The 17334-nt window shown below is 45.1% G+C and overlaps 1 protein-coding gene across 3 annotated transcripts in view; it reads left to right on the top strand.

The window, feature by feature from the left end:
- SKIC3 (SKI3 subunit of superkiller complex) overlaps positions 1–17334 on the top strand; it is a 244395-nt gene that overhangs the window by 80698 nt on the left and 146363 nt on the right. For all 3 annotated transcript variants that reach the window (XM_068247711.1, XM_068247706.1, XM_068247702.1), the window contains one exon: positions 9818–9955. In XM_068247711.1, the coding sequence (XP_068103812.1) occupies positions 9818–9955 (138 nt within the window). The remainder of the gene's footprint in view (positions 1–9817; positions 9956–17334) is intronic.

The raw sequence follows: 17334 nt of genomic DNA, 5'->3' as shown, positions 1-17334 counted from the left end.
GGATACTTCTCTTTGGGATAAATGTCCTAAATTGGACACCCCTTTCTCTCAGGTTACGAAGCAGGGAGATTTAGCATTTGAAGATTTAGGGGATCTGAAAGATCCTTTTGACAAGAAATTGGATGCTTATCTTAAACGGTCCTGGGAAGCTACGGCTACGTCCTTTAGACCAGCGGTCGCTTCTACCTGTGTAGCAAGAACTCTTGAATTATGGATTAATCAATTAAGATCTAGTATTTTAGCTGGAGCCTCGGTTGAACAGCTATTAAACTCAATTACTATTTTACTTAAAGCAGCGGCATATTTGGCCGACGCTTCAGCCGAATTGGTTAGATTCACGGCTAGGTCTACGGCATTGATAAATGTGTGCCGTAGAGCCTTATGGCTAAAAACGTGGGATGACAATCTGACATCAAAAAATAGATTATGTGGTGTTCCTTTTACAGGAGATCTTCTGTTTGGTCCAGAGCTGGATTCGGCTCTGGAGAGGACATCTAATAAAAAGAAAACGTTCCCTAAGAAACAAAAGTTGGTGCCTAATAAAACCTTTTTTCGTAGGCCCAAGTTTAATCAAAAGGAACAGGCAAAAGACCAGAAGAAAGGCAAAAGATGGACTTTTGATAGATCAGGAAAGGGGGGTTTCAAGCCTAAGGTTCTTGAGGCCCCATCTAAGTCACAGTGACTCATTTCTGGCGGTGGGGGGAAGATTAAGATACTTTTACAACAGGTGGAATCAGGTGGCGAAAAGTCAGTTCATTCGTCAACTGATTCGGTTCGGGTATCGCATAGAATTTGCCCGCCCTCCTCCGTCAAGATATGTACTGTCAAAGCCTCCAAGAGACCCAGCTCTTGTTCCAGAAATTCTGGAGATCTTACAAAATATGTTGGATCAGAAGGTAATTCAGAGGGTACCAATAAAAGAGCAAAAAAGGGGGTATTATTCAACAATTTTTGTGGTCAAAAAACCTTCAGGGAAATACAGATTAATTCTAAATCTAAAAAGCCTGAATCCATTCATAAAAAAGAAAAAATTCCAGATGGAATTAATTTTTTCAGTGAGGGAACTGTTGTTTCCAGGAGCGTTCATGGCCTCTCTGGATCTAAGAGACGCCTACTGGCACGTTCCAATTCATGTAATGTCACAGGAATTTCTCAGGTTCGCGGTAAAGGTAGAGGGGATTGTGATGCATTTCCAATTCATCTGCCTCCCGTTTGGAATAACTTCTGCCCCAAGAATGTTCACCAAAATTCTGGGAGAAGCATTAATTCCTATAAGAGAAAAGTCGATACTAGTGATTCCTTATCTAGACGACTTACTGTTGTTGGCCAATTCAGTGGAGGAACTAGAAAACGTTCTAAAAGTAGTTTCCAGCCATCTTCAGGCTCTGGGTTGGATCATCAATCTGGACAAGTCATCACTTGTTCCAAGTCAGAAAATAATTTTTCTGGGAATATTAATAGACTCAACAAGTCAAAAAATGTTCCTACCACCAGAAAAAATTGTGAAGTTGAAATTGGCTGTACAGAGTTTACAATCAGATCCCAGTCCATCGTTGAGAACAATTTCTCGAATGGTGGGTCTAATGTCTTCCACAATGGTGGCAGTTCCATGGGCGTTAGCTCATATGCGGATGTTACAAACATTTCTGCTACAGAACTGGGACGGGCGTCCTCAGACGCTGGATTTCAAAGTATGCATTTCAAAAACTGTTGTATTATCCCTTCAGTGGTGGTTGACGGAGTCAAATCTTGTGAGTGGCAGTCTTTGGAGGAATCCAACAGACTTTATCCTAACCACAGATGCAAGTTCGTGGGGATGGGGGGGCCCACATAGGGCACAAAGCCTTTCAGGGGAAATGGACAAAAGCCGAATCCCTGAGGTCATCCAATTGGAGGGAGCTGAAGGCAGTACACTTGGCCTTGCTAGAAGTGCAGTCGATGGTAAATCAATCCCATCTACTGATCCAGTCAGACAATATGACGGCGTTCCAATTTCTTCCTCGCCTTTGATTGTAAGATTTATGAAGGCAGTGTCTAGGAAGAGTCCAATATTTGATTGTAAGATTTATGAAGGCAGTGTCTAGGAAGAGTCCAATATTTAAGCCACATGTCTCCCCTTGGGATTTGTCTATAGTTTTGAAAGGTTTGTGTAAGAGTCCATTTGAACCCTTGCAGAATGCGTCATTAAAGTTTCTGACGTTTAAGACAGTATTTCTTGTGGCAGTAACCACGGCTAGAAGGGTGAGTGAAATCCAGGCCTTATCAATGAAAGCCCCGTATTTTCAGGACTTTCAGGATAGGCTTATCCTCCAGACTGATCCTAAATTTTGTCCCAAGGTTATGTCAAAATTTCATAGGTCTCAGGATATTGTGCTGCCCACTTTTTCGGTAAACCCGAAGTGTGAAAAAGAAGAGATTTTTCACATGTTAGATGTAAGAAGATGTGTGTTAGAGTATTTAGACAGAACTGCACACATTAGAAAGTCAGATTCTTTGTTTATTTTACATTCAAGTAAAAATTTGGGTCAGAAGGCCTCAAAGTCCACTATAGCCAGTTGGATTAAGCTAGCTATTAATGAGGCATATAAGGTTATGGGAACTGAGGTTCCGGCATTATTTAAGGCACACTCCACTAGAGCTATGGCAACGTCATGGGCTAATCATGCAGGCGCTTCACCTGAGCAGATTTGCAAAGCAGCTACGTGGTCAAGCTTTTCAACGTTCATTCGTCATTATCGTATTGATGCAATGTCGGCTAATGACCAGGCGTTTGGAAGAAAAGTTCTCCAAGCGGTGGTCCCACCCTGAGGTTGTATTACTTGTTAATCGTCTCACCTTGCCCTGAAGGATTGTATGAAAAAACCAGAGTTAGTACCTGCTAACGATGTTTTGAACAATCCTTCAGGGCAACGATCCCACCCGGGTGTTAGTACTGTGTCTGTGTGAAATAGATGCACATTGTGGGTTAGAGGTTGTTCACCTTGGCTTAACGCACTGAGGGTGTACTAACCATGTGACTTTTTTATAGGGGAAGTGCTGTCTGTTCCTGCGTCTGGGAGGGGCGACGTCTCATCTTGCCCTGAAGGATTGTTCAAAACATCGTTAGCAGGTACTAACTGGTTTTTTTTTTACGTTTACGTATAGTCTACAAGAAATTTCCTCTTTGGATTTACAGATAGGCAAAATGGGCACCTCCTTAACAACTAGGACATACAGAAAGGAGACTTCAGGGAATACCCTCTTGTCAGCATGCAGTGCACACTTACCTGCACAGAAGTGGGCGGTTCCCACTGGCCAATTTTTGCGGTTGCGACGCAACTGTGCAGATATTAATGCACAATTAGCGATCTAATGGCCAGATTAAAGGCACGAGGGTACCCTACTAAGATTGTAAGAACTGCTTATCACAAAGCACTTGCAAGGCAAAGAAGGACTCTTCTGGGTCCAAAATTCAATTCAGAGACGACAGCGCCTGTTCAGTCCAAGCCCAAAACTGACGTAGGGGTGTCTAGGTTAGTTATGACCTATGGGGCTCATTTCAAGGAAGTCAGAGATATACTCAATAGGCATTGGCACTTGTTGGGAAGGGACCCCATAATAGCGAAGGCTGTGGGTGGTTATCCCCATATAGCAGCTAGAAGGAGTACCAATTTGAATGACATCCTGGTCAGCAGCGAGTTTGGCTGGAACAGGCGTAGAAATGATTTACAGAAAAAGAAAAAAGGAATGTTTGTGTGCTGGATGTGATATTTGCAAATACATTCAGAAAGGCAGTATGTATTATAATTTGAATCGATCTGAATCGTTCTGTTAATGACAAAATTGATTGTAATACCGAAAGGATTGTCTATGAAATCCGCTGTCCAGGTACGACCTGAAACGGGAACTGCGAGCCGCAAAGAGGGCCTACTCTGACAAGGTGGGTCTACGCCTCCAGTCCAACAACTCGAGGGAGGTGTGGCAAGGCCTCAGGGCGATCACAAACTTCAGACCCCCACCTCAACCGGCGACACCGAGCATTCAACTGGCCGAGGAACTCAACGAGTTCTACTGCAGGTTTGAGCAACATCCCCAGCAGCTTGGGGCCCTAGGGTCGAAGGAGAGAACGGCTCCCTCCACACTGAGTGACCGAGACATCGCTGCACCAGTCACAGTCCAGGAGGCAGAAGTTCATAGGCTGCTCTGCAAGCTCAACCCCAGGAAGGCCTTAGGCCTGGATGGTGTTTCATCAAACTGCCTAAGGACCTGTGCGGATCAGTTGGCCCCGGTGCTTACTACCCTGTTCAGTAAGTCGCTTGAGGAAGGCACAGTCCCCTCCTATCTCAAGAGGTCCACAATCGTACCAGTCCCCAAAAAGCCAGGCAGCACAGACCTCAACAACTTCAGACCCGTGGCCCTAACCCCTACCATCATGAAGGTTCTGGAACGGCTAGTCCTCGCTCACCTCAAACGCACCACTGATGCACTGCTCGACCCACTCCAATTCGCATACAGGGCCAACAGGTCCATTGAAGATGCCATAAACGTCAGCCTTGCTTACATCATGGAGCACCTCGACAGGCCCGGCTCCTACACCAGAATCCTATTCCTGGACTTCAGCTCGGCCTTCAACACGATCTGCCCAGACATCCTGGTTGATAACCTGGCGCAGCTCGGTGTCGACCCCACACTTCGCGCATGGCTCAGGAGCTTCCTCACGGATAGGACACAACAGGTCAAGCTCGGCAACTGCTCCTTCAGCGAGAGAACTACCAACACAGGGGCACCTCAAGGGTGTGTACTGTCCCCGCTACTGTTCTCCATGTACACCAACAACTGCACCTCCGCCTCGGACTCCGTCAAGGTTATCAAATTTGCCGATGACACAACAATCATCGGTCTCATTGGCAGCCACGGTGAGCAAGACTACCGCGGCGAGATAGATAGGATCTGCAATTGGTGCAAGAATAACAACCTTGTTCTCAACGCAACAAAAACAGTTGAGCTGGTTGTTGATTTCAGGAGGAACCCCTCCACTCTCCCACCAGTCCACAAAGGCGAGACCGAAGTCTCCAGAGTATCATCGGTCCGGTTCCTTGGCACAACCCTATCCACTGACCTGAGATGGGGGCAAAACACCATCAAAATTCAGAAGAAGGCACAACAGAGGCTATTCTTCCTGCGCCAACTTAAAAAATCCGGCATCCCTCGGGAGCTGCTGGCCAGCTTCTACACCGCTACCACAGAGTCCATACCTTGCTCCTCAGTCATCGTCTGGTATGCCAGCGCAATGGCTAGTGACAGACGTAAGCTGCAAAGAATCATTAGTGAGGCAGACAAGATCATCGGATCACCCCTACCACCTCTCGATCTCCTCCACGCGGCTAGGATGAGGAAGAGGGCCATCAGGATCTCCTGCGATCCCTCCCACCCTGGCAGCCGCTTCTTTGAGCATCTCCCATCCGGCCGGCGCATCCGAACCATTCCTTCCAAGACCACCAGGTGCAGGAACTCTTTCTTCCCCCAGGTAGCTCTACTGCTCAACAACACAGACTCGTGACCACTTCCTAGTCCACAATCAGCACGCTTGCCTTAGGTGCTGCTCTTCCGCCTTATAGTCTGTATCTAGCTCACGCTAACACAGCGAAGCCATCATACTGTTAATGAATGCTTGGACTCCGCCAAGGTTATCTTGTAAAGGATGCTAGAACGTAAAATGGTAGCAATTGCAGTCGTAAAATGTATTATTGTTGTTTGTGTATCATAGCCACATATGTAATATGGACATTCTGTTACTGTGTACTTTGCCTAAGCCATGTGTACCACAAGCAATTCCGAGTACGGTACCCCCGCACTTGGCAAATAAATCCTTCTTGTATCTTGTATGTGACCGCATATATACAGGAAAGACATATAGAGCCCTCAATGTCCGCATAAGGGAGCATGTTGCAAATATAAGGAACCCCAATGTGGATAAGAAAAGGTTGAACCCAATGGTCATGCATTTTAAAACGGAACATAATGCAGATCCAAAAGGTCTAAAAGTTATGGGAATATATAAACTGAACATCAGCCCCAGACGGGGCGATTTTGATCGGGAACTCAGAAAGAAAGAATCAGAGTTAATATATAAATGTGGTAGCCTGATGCCACATGGACTAAATAAAGATCTAAATATTAAGGTGCTCCTATGATTATCCACGTCTTTTATCTTTCGCCCCTTCATTTATAACTGTCCACCTCGGATATGGTGTTCATATGCGCAATGGACAACTGTCCTTTTAAATTTCGTTGTAAATTTGGAGGACCAGGACGGACATAAAAGTTACGCCACCTCATCCCAACGTCACACGTCTGATGAAATCCTGATTGGATGAAACGCGTCACGTGCAGGTGGCGCCGCCGCGGCTGGTAGGCGTGTTTTCCCCCCGTGCCTCCGCAACCTTCCTCCCAACGTCGTAACGCTCCATGGTCGGGTCGTCTAAAGACACACATCACCGCACGCTGCGGTCTATCGGAGGAGAGAGCCGCCGCACCACTGGTCCCAGCTGGGTAGTGAGGAATCGCACGGCAGCCGGACTCCATAGGCTGCTCACGTGAGTGGACCACGGAACCATTTAAAGTACATATAGGAAGCTGGCTGATGTTTGGGGAGGTTTGACACGTGCAAGTGTCAGTAATGGCTGCGTAAGTGTTTCATTACACAGAGGCGTGTTTACAAGGCACACGGGGGGAATCCGAAGATTTATACGCCCCAAGCATTGTGGTGGTGATCACCAATACAGCATAAGTTGGGCCTGAAGAGAAGAATTCATGCATGCAAGGATCCCTGTTGCTTTAGGACGTGCACTCCTATTAGGGACACATGTATTTAGCCCAGCCTAATTGCTTTGATTTTAGGGGGGGGGGGGGGGGAAGGTTTTATCTGTTGTGATGGTTGTCTATATATTTGTTATACGCATTAATACATTTGCACTAATTTGCTCAGAGCTCCCTTAGATACTTTATTTTTGGCTTTATAACCTTTACCAGACTGATAGATCTCAATTACTTTTGTTCTCATTTGTTCCTGAATTTCTTTGGATCTTGGCATGATGTCTAGCTTTTGAGATGCTTTTGGTCTGCTTCTCTGTGTCAGATAGCTCCTAGAGACACTGAAGCGAAAAAAAAATTATGATATTATGATTTGTATGTGTAGTACAGCTAAGAAATAAAACATTAAGATCAGATACATCAGTCTAATTGTTTCCAGTACAGGAAGAGCTAAGAAACTCCAGTTGTTATCTCTATGCAAAAAAGCCATTAATCTCTACGACTAAGTTAGTCGTGGAGAGGGCTGTTATCTGACTTTTATTATCTCAACTGTAAGTGAACTGTTTTCTTTTTATCTGCTAGAGGAGAAGTCATTACTTCACAGACTGCTCTGAAAGACTCATTTTGAAAGCTTAAGGTCCGTACACACGCCGGACTTTAGGCAACGACGGGTCCGTCGTTGCCTCCCGCTGGGTGGGCGTGCCAGCGACAGTCCGGCGTGTGTACGCTCTGTCGTCAGACTGATACGGCTGTTCCTGAGCGATCCGCCCGGCGGATCGCTCAGAAACAGCCGTATCAGTCTGACGACAGAGCGTACACACGCCGGACTGTCGCTGGCACGCCCACCCAGCGGGAGGCAACGACGCACCCGTCGTTGCCAAAAGTCCGGCGTGTGTACGGACCTTTAGTGTTGTGTAATCTGCACATAATCTAGAATGATGCAATGTTAGAAAAAACACTATATACCTGAAAATAAAAGTATGAGAATATTTTCTTTGCTGCTAATCTTCTAGTAATTATTCATAGTACACAACCAATTCATTATATCATATATTTTTTTTTCACTTCAGTGTCTCTTTAAGTGATTTCTTGATTGAGACCGGTGTGGCAGTAATCAGGCCTGGGGGTGACTACAGAAATTGAACTCAGGTGTGATAGACCACAGTTAAGTTATTTTTTTAACAAGGAGGGCAATCCCTTTTTGACACAGGGCCATGTAGATTTGGAGTTTTTTTTCTCACTAAATAATAAAAGCCATCATTTAAAACTGCATTTTGTGTTCAATTATGTTATCTTTGACTAATAGTTAACGGTTTTTGATGAGCAGAAACATTTAAGTGTGACAAACATGCAAAAGAATAAGAAATCAGGAAGGGGGCAAATAGTTTTTCACATCACTGTATTTACAAAGTACAAGGTCCCAAAGTAGTTTATCTACTCTGAAAGTTGCCATTGCATTTTATTGCACAGCTGCTGCATTTATATATTAAAATCTATTTAGTGAACACTTCTCAGATTTCTGCTTTTACAGCAGAGAGCTCATTTTCAGCACAGCTAGAAATGTAGGAGACAAAGGAATGTAAACAAAATATGTTATTACCTCTTCGGATGCGGCCAGAAGCTGCTCACTGAAGCAAGGAGCTTTCCCATGAAGAACAAAGTGTAGTGTTAAACTGTTTATATGCTGTCCTGCTAGAATTATTTTTTTTTTTTATGTGGTAGAAGATTTTATACTGTAAATAATCTTTTAGGCCTCTTTCACAGTAGGACGTTGCATTTCAGTGCGACGTTAAGGTCTCACAACGTGGCCCTAACGCACCGCATATAGACTTTAACTTGGATATTGTGCGTTCTTTAAATGTTATGACGTACACGTGGTGCGACCTTATTGCCTCTCTTTACATGCAACGGTAATGTTCCACATTAAAAACTAACAAAAAAAACAAATTAAGATTCACGTTATAACAGTGATTACTTCAAATACTACAAATAAATACAATTCCCCCCCCCCAAAAAAAATAATAAAATAAAATATATATATATATTTTAAAAAAAACATGCGCAATAACAAAATAAACACAAAACACGTATTTATGATGGAACGAAAACGGCGCATGCATTGCATTTAAAAAAACAAACATTACTGAGCATGTGCTACACAAATAACGCAGCAGATTCATTGCTAAAAGCACAGCATGCAGCACTTTTGAATAACTCTACACGTTACACACAAACGCAACATGTGCACTGTGAATGTCGCATAGACTTAGTATTGCTGTGCGTTAGTCTGCATTGAAACATTTTCTAACGTGCGACTTTAACGTCCCACTGTGAAAGAGGCCTTAGAGCAGGGGTCTCAAACTCAATTTACCATGGGGGCCGTAGGAGGCAAAGTCAGGATGAGGCTGGGCCGCATAAGGTATTTCACAATCGCGGCGCATCGCCGCCTCCGCCCGCCCCTCTCACTCTTCCTTCACAGAGGGGGCAGGGAGAGGCGGCGATCCGTGTGGCGATTGACGTCAGGAGGGGCAGAGCTGAAGCTGAAAGCTCTGCCTCTTCAGGAAATGCCAGCGGATTGCCCCCCCGGGCGATTTGGGGGCTCTGCAGGCCTTGTTTAGCGGCGGGGATGCGGCGGATTACTTGGGAGCATTGAAGCGAACTATACGGAAACTTTTGCCAGAGAGGGCCACAAAATATTGTATCGAGGGCCACAAATGGCCCGCGGGCCGCGAGTTTGAGACCCCTGCCTTAGAGCTAAGAAGAAATTCTGAGTTTCATATCACTTTAACTTCTCTGTTTAGCAAGGCAAGACAGAACTGGGTACGTTTCCTATTACCAATAGCATTCACAGTCCTATAAACCATGTGTGTTTGTTGTTGGTGGGGAGGAAGGAATTCTTTTCCCTGCTCTCTGTTAGACATGCTCGGCCACATTTCTACTTTAGAACAAAACTGTAGGAAAGGGGAATTAGACAAAGCTGTAATTTTTCACCCTAGATACTGTAACTATGCTATTTTTGTGACAGGCTGCTCAAGCATGGCAACGATTAATCAACATGAAGAAAGATGGAGTGGACAAGAGTGAGCTTTACCAGCTCTGGAAAAGGATGACTAAGCTGCTGGCACCAAGCATGGAACTCCAAGACAATGAGGCCCAGCAGAAGGTGCATAATAATTTGTTTTCTTTGATTTTACATTGGTGCCCACAAGTTATATTATGTGCTTGTAATACGAGTTCTGTGCAGAAAAGAACAGTCTGACCATTCTGAATGCTAGCAATTTGATGGCAGAGAATGTGTTATACCAGGGATGTTGAACGCCAGTCCTCAAGGGCCGAGGTCTTCACAACATTTTTGGCACAGTAATTGATAGGACTGAATTAGGAAAGGTGTGGTTCATCAAGTTGAACACATTTCTATAGCAATTTTAACCGGTTCCGTACTGCTGGTAAGTGTCTCTAGGCCCCCCTCCACTTTGTTTACCTCGACATTCCCGATCACTGCATCGCAGATCTGCCGTTTCGCCGCAATCTCGCCGTTCTGTGATTAGGGAATGAGAACAGCTTGTTCTCAAACACTATCACAGTGTCTGTAATGAATGAGAGCCTGTAACAGCGAGACGCAGGCTCTCATTCACAAAACCCAAACGTATATAGTACTTCCATGTACTATTAATAGAATACGGAAGTTAAGTGTAGCGCCATCTTGTGGCCAAAATGTAAAATGCACCCTAACACACCATTACATACATGATATACACCCACCTAAAGGATTATTAGGCACACCATACTAATACGGTGTTTGACCCCCTTTCCCCTTCATAACTGCCTTAATTCTACGTGGCATTGATTCAACAAGGTGCTCAAAGCATTGTTTCGAAATGTTGGCCCATATTGATAGGATAGCATCTTGCAGTTGATGAAGATTTGTAGGATGCTCATCCAGGGCATGAAGCTCCCGTTCCATCACATCCCAAAGATGCTCTATTGGGTTGCGATCTGGTGACTGCGGGGGCCATTTTAGTACAGTGAACTCATTGTCGTGTTCAAGAAACCAATTTGAAATAATTCAAGCTTTGTGACATGGTGCATTATCCTGCTGGAAGTAGCCATCAGAGGATGGGTACATGGTGGTCATGAAGGGATGGACATGGTCAGAAACAATGCTCAGGTAGCCCGTGGCATTTAAACAATGCCCAATTGGCACTAAGGGGCCCAAAGTGTGCCAAGAAAACATCCCCCTCACCATTAGACCACCACCACAGTGGAAACAAGGCATGATGGATCCATGTTCTCATTCTGTTTACGCCAAATTTTGACTCTATTGAGACTCATCAGACCAGGCAACATTTTTCCAGTCTTCAACTTTCCAATTTTGGTGAGCTTGTGCAAATTGTAGCCTCTTTTTCCTATTTGTAGTGGAGATGAGTGGTACCCCGTGGGGTCTTCTGCTGTTGTAGCCCATCCGCCTCAAGGTTGTGCGCGTTGTGGCTTCACAAATGCTTTGCTGCATACCTCGGTTGTAATGAGTGGTTATTTCAGTCAACGTTGCTCTTCAATAAGCTTGAATCAGTCAGCCCATTCTCCTCTGACCTCTAGCATCAACAAGGCATTTTCGCCCACAGGGCTGCCACATACTGGATGTTTTTTTGCTTTTCACACCATTCTTTGTAAACCCTAGAAATGGTTGTGCGTGAAAATCCCAGTAAATGAGCAGATTGTGAAATACTCAGACCAGCCCATCTGGCACCAACGACCATGCCACGCTCAAAATAGCTTAAATCGCCTTTCTTTCCCATTCTGACATTGTTTGGAGTTAAGGAGATTGTCTTGACTAGGACCTCATCCCTAAATGCATTGAAGCAACTGCCATGTGATTGGTTGATTAGATAACTGCATTAATGAGAAATTGAACAGGTGTTCCTAATAATCCTTTAGGTGAGTGTAAAATACATTTACATACATGTATTTTTATTAAATTTGAACCCCTTACACCCCTACCCCTTAGTTACCAAAATAAAACCCTTGTAAAAAATAAAAAGGAAAAAAAATGTCATGTCATCGGCACCCATGGTGGAGGAAGGGAAGAAGCCATCGGCAACTTTTTACTGCCACACACTGGTTTGACTGCACTAGGCAGCCAAATGAGATATGCTGACAGGCTGTCAAAGCTACTATTGGGTTAAAGCAGAACTACAGTAGAAGGTACGATCATACAGGACACCTTGGCAGTAGAGATGTGGCGAACGGTACCCGAACCGTTCGCCGGTGAACATCTCTGAATCCCTGGGGGGTTTACTACTTCCGGGTCGCTCTGACCCGGAGTAGTACGCCTGCGCTGCCCGGCGGAGCGCGTCCTAGATCACGCTCCTGTTGCCGGGCACTTTCTGCGCATGTGCGTGACATCATGAACGATGTCACGCTCATGTGCAGAGAGTGCCCGGCAACAGGAGCGCGATCTAGGACGCGCTCCACCGGGCAGCGCAGGCGTACTACTCCGGGTCAGAGCGACCCGGAAGTAGTAAACCCCCCAGAGATGTTCGCCACATCACTGCTTGGCAGTTGACCTCCATTTTACCATCTCATGTACAGCTTCCCTATACCTATAGTCATATCCCTTAACACTTTAGACAAGGGTGTTTTCGGTCAAGGGCCTGATCAACATACTTCAGACTGCTGGGGGGGGGGGGGGGGGGGGGCAAGACCAATACATAAAATGATGTTGAAAAACATTACATTTAATCTAGGTATTGATTCCTCCCAATCATGCCCGGAGGAGAACTCCGAGCAGCCATTCAGTCATGCGGCACCCGAAGAACGTCTTTGTGCACCAGACAGTGAAGCATATCCAGGTGACAACCTGCCGTCCAGTTGGACAGCAGTGTCACCTGATGCAGAATTGCATTGGGAGCCAGCAAATGAGTCCTCGCTGGCTTCTACAGTATGTGGATGGGTGGTGTCAGCACTGCTATTCTATATACTGGCTTCCGATATTTAAAGGTGCAGTGGGCCACATCTATAAGTTATCTCCTGTATTGCAAATGTGGATCTTCTACATTGGCAAGACGACAAGAGCCTTTAAGGAGAGAATCAAGGACCATGTTGGCGACATCACAACTTGTAATTTCAAGTCCCCTATCTCCAGACATGTACATCTTGAACACAGGGGTAATCCCAGTTTTATTAAATTTGTGGGCTTGGATAGAATCCATATACATCCAAGGGGTGGAGACATAGATAAGAAATTATTGCAATTGGAATCGAGATGGATTTTTAATTTAAGGGCAACGGAACCAAAGGGCCTGAACGATAGTATTAACTATCGTGTGTTTTTGTCCAGCTAGGCTGGGCTGGTTTTGTCTGGGCTGCTGCATTCCCCGTCCTCCCCCTCCCCCCCACCCCCTCTTCTTCCCTTTCCCTCCTTTCCTTCTCCCTCCTCTCTCCCCCCCTCCCCCTCCTCTCCTCCCCCCATTTCCCCATCCTCCCTCTTCCCCTCCCCACGCACTCTGTCCACGGGTTTCACTTGTGTCCATTGGACCTGTGTGCGACTCTTCCTCCCCTGTGACACTGTTTATGACCAATCATTCATTGGACATTTTTAAGCTTAGTCTTAGCGTTTATATACACATTTTTTTCGGACCACCCTCTTTACCCTGACCTCAAGATTTGAAACTATTGGATTATATTTACTTATGGTTTTTTGATTTCCTTTGAGTCGGTCAGCTTGAATATTAGATCAGGCTGTGTTGGGTGGCCGTGTGTCTGCTGCTCTTTTTTTCTTTTTTCCTTTTTCTTTTTCTCTTTCTTTTCCCTTGTCCCCCCCCCTCCCCCCCTCCTTTTATTATCCCCCCTTTTTTTCGTTTTCCTTTCTCTTCCTTCTTCTGTTTATTCCTTCCCCTTCCCCTTCCCCTTTTCTTAGTCCTCTTCCTTTTTCTGCAGCTGACCCGCGGAGTCCCCACTTATGTCAAATGATCAGTATTGGAGAAGATCTGCACCATAAGGATCAACTTTATTTATGTATAAATACGTACATTTGTTTTCAGTTTTTATTATTTTGTGAATGTTTATTTTGCTTGGTCTGGTTATTCGCTCGGGGCTCCCCCGTCCCGCCCTCTTCCTGCCTCCTGACGCCGTGGTTTTGTCCGAGTGGAGCGCATTGCGTTCCGGCGGCTTGCTACGTGCGCTTCCACCTGGGCGCGGGGGGCGTGCCTTGCGACGTCTGGTCGCGTGGCGCGCCCTCCCGGCGCAGGCGTCGAGTGGTGGCGGTGACGTGGTTGGGGATGGGTGTGCCCGGAGCGGATACAGCCCATATATAGACGCCATTATGGCGTGATGGATACACTTGCCGCTGTCTGCCTTTTAAAAAGCCGCGAGAGGCGGCGAAACATGTCAGGCCTTTGACAGCACTTTGCTCCCCCCGACATTGCTCTAGGACCTATTGCAACTATTCAGCAACAGGATGGTAACTATGGACTGGGCACTCGCTTGCATCTGAGCCGCTCAGCAGTGATTTACCTGTGTGCATTGTCTTGATGCTGCTTACACCTGCCATTTGCTTTATATCAAGTGCATATCATCATCTGTCCCTGCGATTGAGGGACATTGTGAAGTGCATGCATGCTTGCTCTGTCATACTAACTGCTGATACAATGAAGTGATATGTGCTGCCTGAATGACACTGATGCTCAACAATCATTATATCCCATTTGCTGTTGTCTCATCTGGCTATCTACCTCATGTCAAGCACCTTTCATCATTTGCCCCTGCGATTGAGGGACACTAGGACTGCATGCATGCTTGCTTTGCCCTACTAACTGCTGATACAACGAAGTGATATGTGTTGTCTGAATGACACAGATGCCTTACAAACACCATACTCCATCTGCTGTTGTTTCATCCGGTCATTTGCTTTGCATCAAGTGCTCTCCGGACTAACCAATTCTGTTGCTGGCCACTAGAACCCATGCTGTTACAGATAACCTTCTGGTGCTTTTTTTTGGGCCCTTTTGGTTTTTTTGAGGACTGCAGCCTCATTAAGTTCCTGAGAGCAATTGTCGGGGTTATTTGAGCTACCTGTTCTTATATATTTCTATTATGATGTTTTGTATGTTTCTATAGATGTTTTTCTAATTAATAAAGGGTTTTTTAATCTTTTCATGCACCCAAGAGCCAACTCTCTTTTTTTCTGCTAGTATATATATTTCGTTGGCAGGTTGCACAAAAATTGTGATTATGAATTCATAGACAAGTTTATGGAACTATTTTCTCCCCATGTGCACCAACTTTTCCCACATTTGAGCTATTTGACATTTATCTATAAGTTATACATTTTGTATTTCGGGACCAGTGAAAAAGCTGCGGGGGGTTGCATCCGGCCCACCTGCCGTAGTTTGAGGACCACTGCTTTAGACCGTAAGGTCAATTCGCCACGGCTCTCCTTCCCTTTTGTCTCACAATGCTGTGTAAAGTTCATGCAAATCTTCCACCATTATGTAAAAATCTGTCATTGATCTGTTCACTGCTTAAGCTATGATCTAGCTTGGACTTTTAACTGTAACTCTATTGTTTACAGTGGGTTGCAAAAGTATTCGGCCCCCTTGAAGTTTTCCACATTTTGTCAAATTAGTGCCACAAACATGAATCAATTTTATTGGAATTCCACATGAAAGACCAACACAAAGTGGCGTACACATGAGAAGTGGAACGAAAATCATACAAGATTTCAAACATTTTTTTTACAAATCAATAACTGCAAAGTGGGGTGCGCATAATTATTCGGCCCCCTTTGATCTGAGTGCAGTCAGTTGCCTATAGACATTGCCTGATGATTGCTATTGACTAAATAGAGTGCACCTGTGTGTAATCTAATGTCAGTACAAATACAGCTGCTCTATGAGGGCCTCAGAGGTTGTCTAAGAGAATATTGGGAGCAACAACCCAGTGAAGTCCAAAGAACACACAAGACAGGCTACAAAAAGATTTCCAAAGCCTTGAACATCCCACGGAGCACTGTTCAAGCGATCATTCAGAAATGGAAGGAGTATGGCACAACTGTAAACCTACCAGGACAAGGCCATCCACCTAAACTCACAGGCCGAACAAGGAGAGCACTGATCAGAAATGCAGTCAAGAGGCCCATGGTGACTCTGGACGAGCAGCAGAGATCTACAGCTCAGGTGGGAGACTCTGTCCATAGGACAACTATTAGTTAGCACTGTACAAAGTTGGTTTTTATGGAAGAGTGGCAAGAAGAAAGGCATTGTTAACAGAAAGCATAAGAAGTCCCATTTGCAGTTTGTCACAAGCCATGTGGGGGACACAGCAACCATGTGAAAGAAGGTGCTCTGGTCAGATGAGACCAAAATGGAACTTTTTGGACAAAATGCAAAAGGCTATGTGTGGAGGAAAACTAACACTGCACATCGCTCAGAATGCACCATCCTCACTGTCAAATATGGTGGTGGCAGCATCATGCTCGGGGGGTGCATCTCTTTAGCAGGGACAGGGAAGATGGTCAGAGTTGATGGGAAGATGGATGGAGCCAAATACAGGGCAAACTGGGAAGAAAACCTCTTGGAGACTGCAAAAGACTTGAGACTGGAGCGGAAGTTCACCTTCCATCAGGACAATGACCCTAAACATAAAGCCAGGGCAACAATGGAATGGTTTAAAACAAAAAATATCTACAGTGGGTTGCAAAAGTATTCGGCCCCCTTGAAGTTTTCTACATTTTGTCACATTACTGCCACAAACATGCATCAATTTTATTGGAATTCCACGTGAAAGACCAATACAAAGTGGTGTACATGTGAGAAGTGGATTGAAAATCATACATGATTCCACACATTTTTTACAAATAAATAACTGCAAAGTGGGGTGTGCATAATTATTCAGCCCCCTGAGTCAATACTTTGTAGAACCACCTTTTGCTGCAATTACAGCTGCCAGTCTTTTAGGGTATGTCTCTACCAGCTTTGCACAGCTAGAGACTGAAATCCTTGCCCATTCTTCTTTGCAAAACCGCTCCAGCTCAGTCAGATTAGATGGACAGTGTTTGTAAACAGCAAGTTTCAGATCTTGCCACAGATTCTCGATTGGATTTAGATCTGGACTTTGACTGGGCCATTCTAACACATAGATGTGTTTTGTTTTAAACCATTCCATTGTTGCACTGGCTTTATGTTTAGGGTAATTGTCCTGCTGGAAGGTGAACCTCCGTCCCAGTCTCAAGTCTTTTGCAGTCTCCAAGAGGTTTTCTTCCAAGTTTTCCCTGTATTTGGCTCCATCCATCTTCCCATCAACTCTGACCAGCTTCCGTGTCCCTGCTGAAGAGATGCACCCCCGAGCATGATGCTGCCAACACCATATTTGACAGTGGGGATGGTGTGTTCAGATTGAATGGCAGTGTTAGTTTTCTGCCACACATAGCGTTTTGCATTTTGGCCAAAACTTTCCATTTTGGTCTCATCTGACCAGAGCACCTTCTTCCACATGGTTGCTGTGTCCCCTACATGGCTTGTGGCAAACTGCAAACGGGACTTCTTA

This window comes from Hyperolius riggenbachi, chromosome 1, assembly GCF_040937935.1.
Source record: "Hyperolius riggenbachi isolate aHypRig1 chromosome 1, aHypRig1.pri, whole genome shotgun sequence".
Classification (NCBI taxonomy): domain Eukaryota; kingdom Metazoa; phylum Chordata; class Amphibia; order Anura; family Hyperoliidae; genus Hyperolius; species Hyperolius riggenbachi.
Note: the sequence above shows the minus strand (reverse complement) of the source record. Positions and strands in the feature narration are given on the sequence as shown.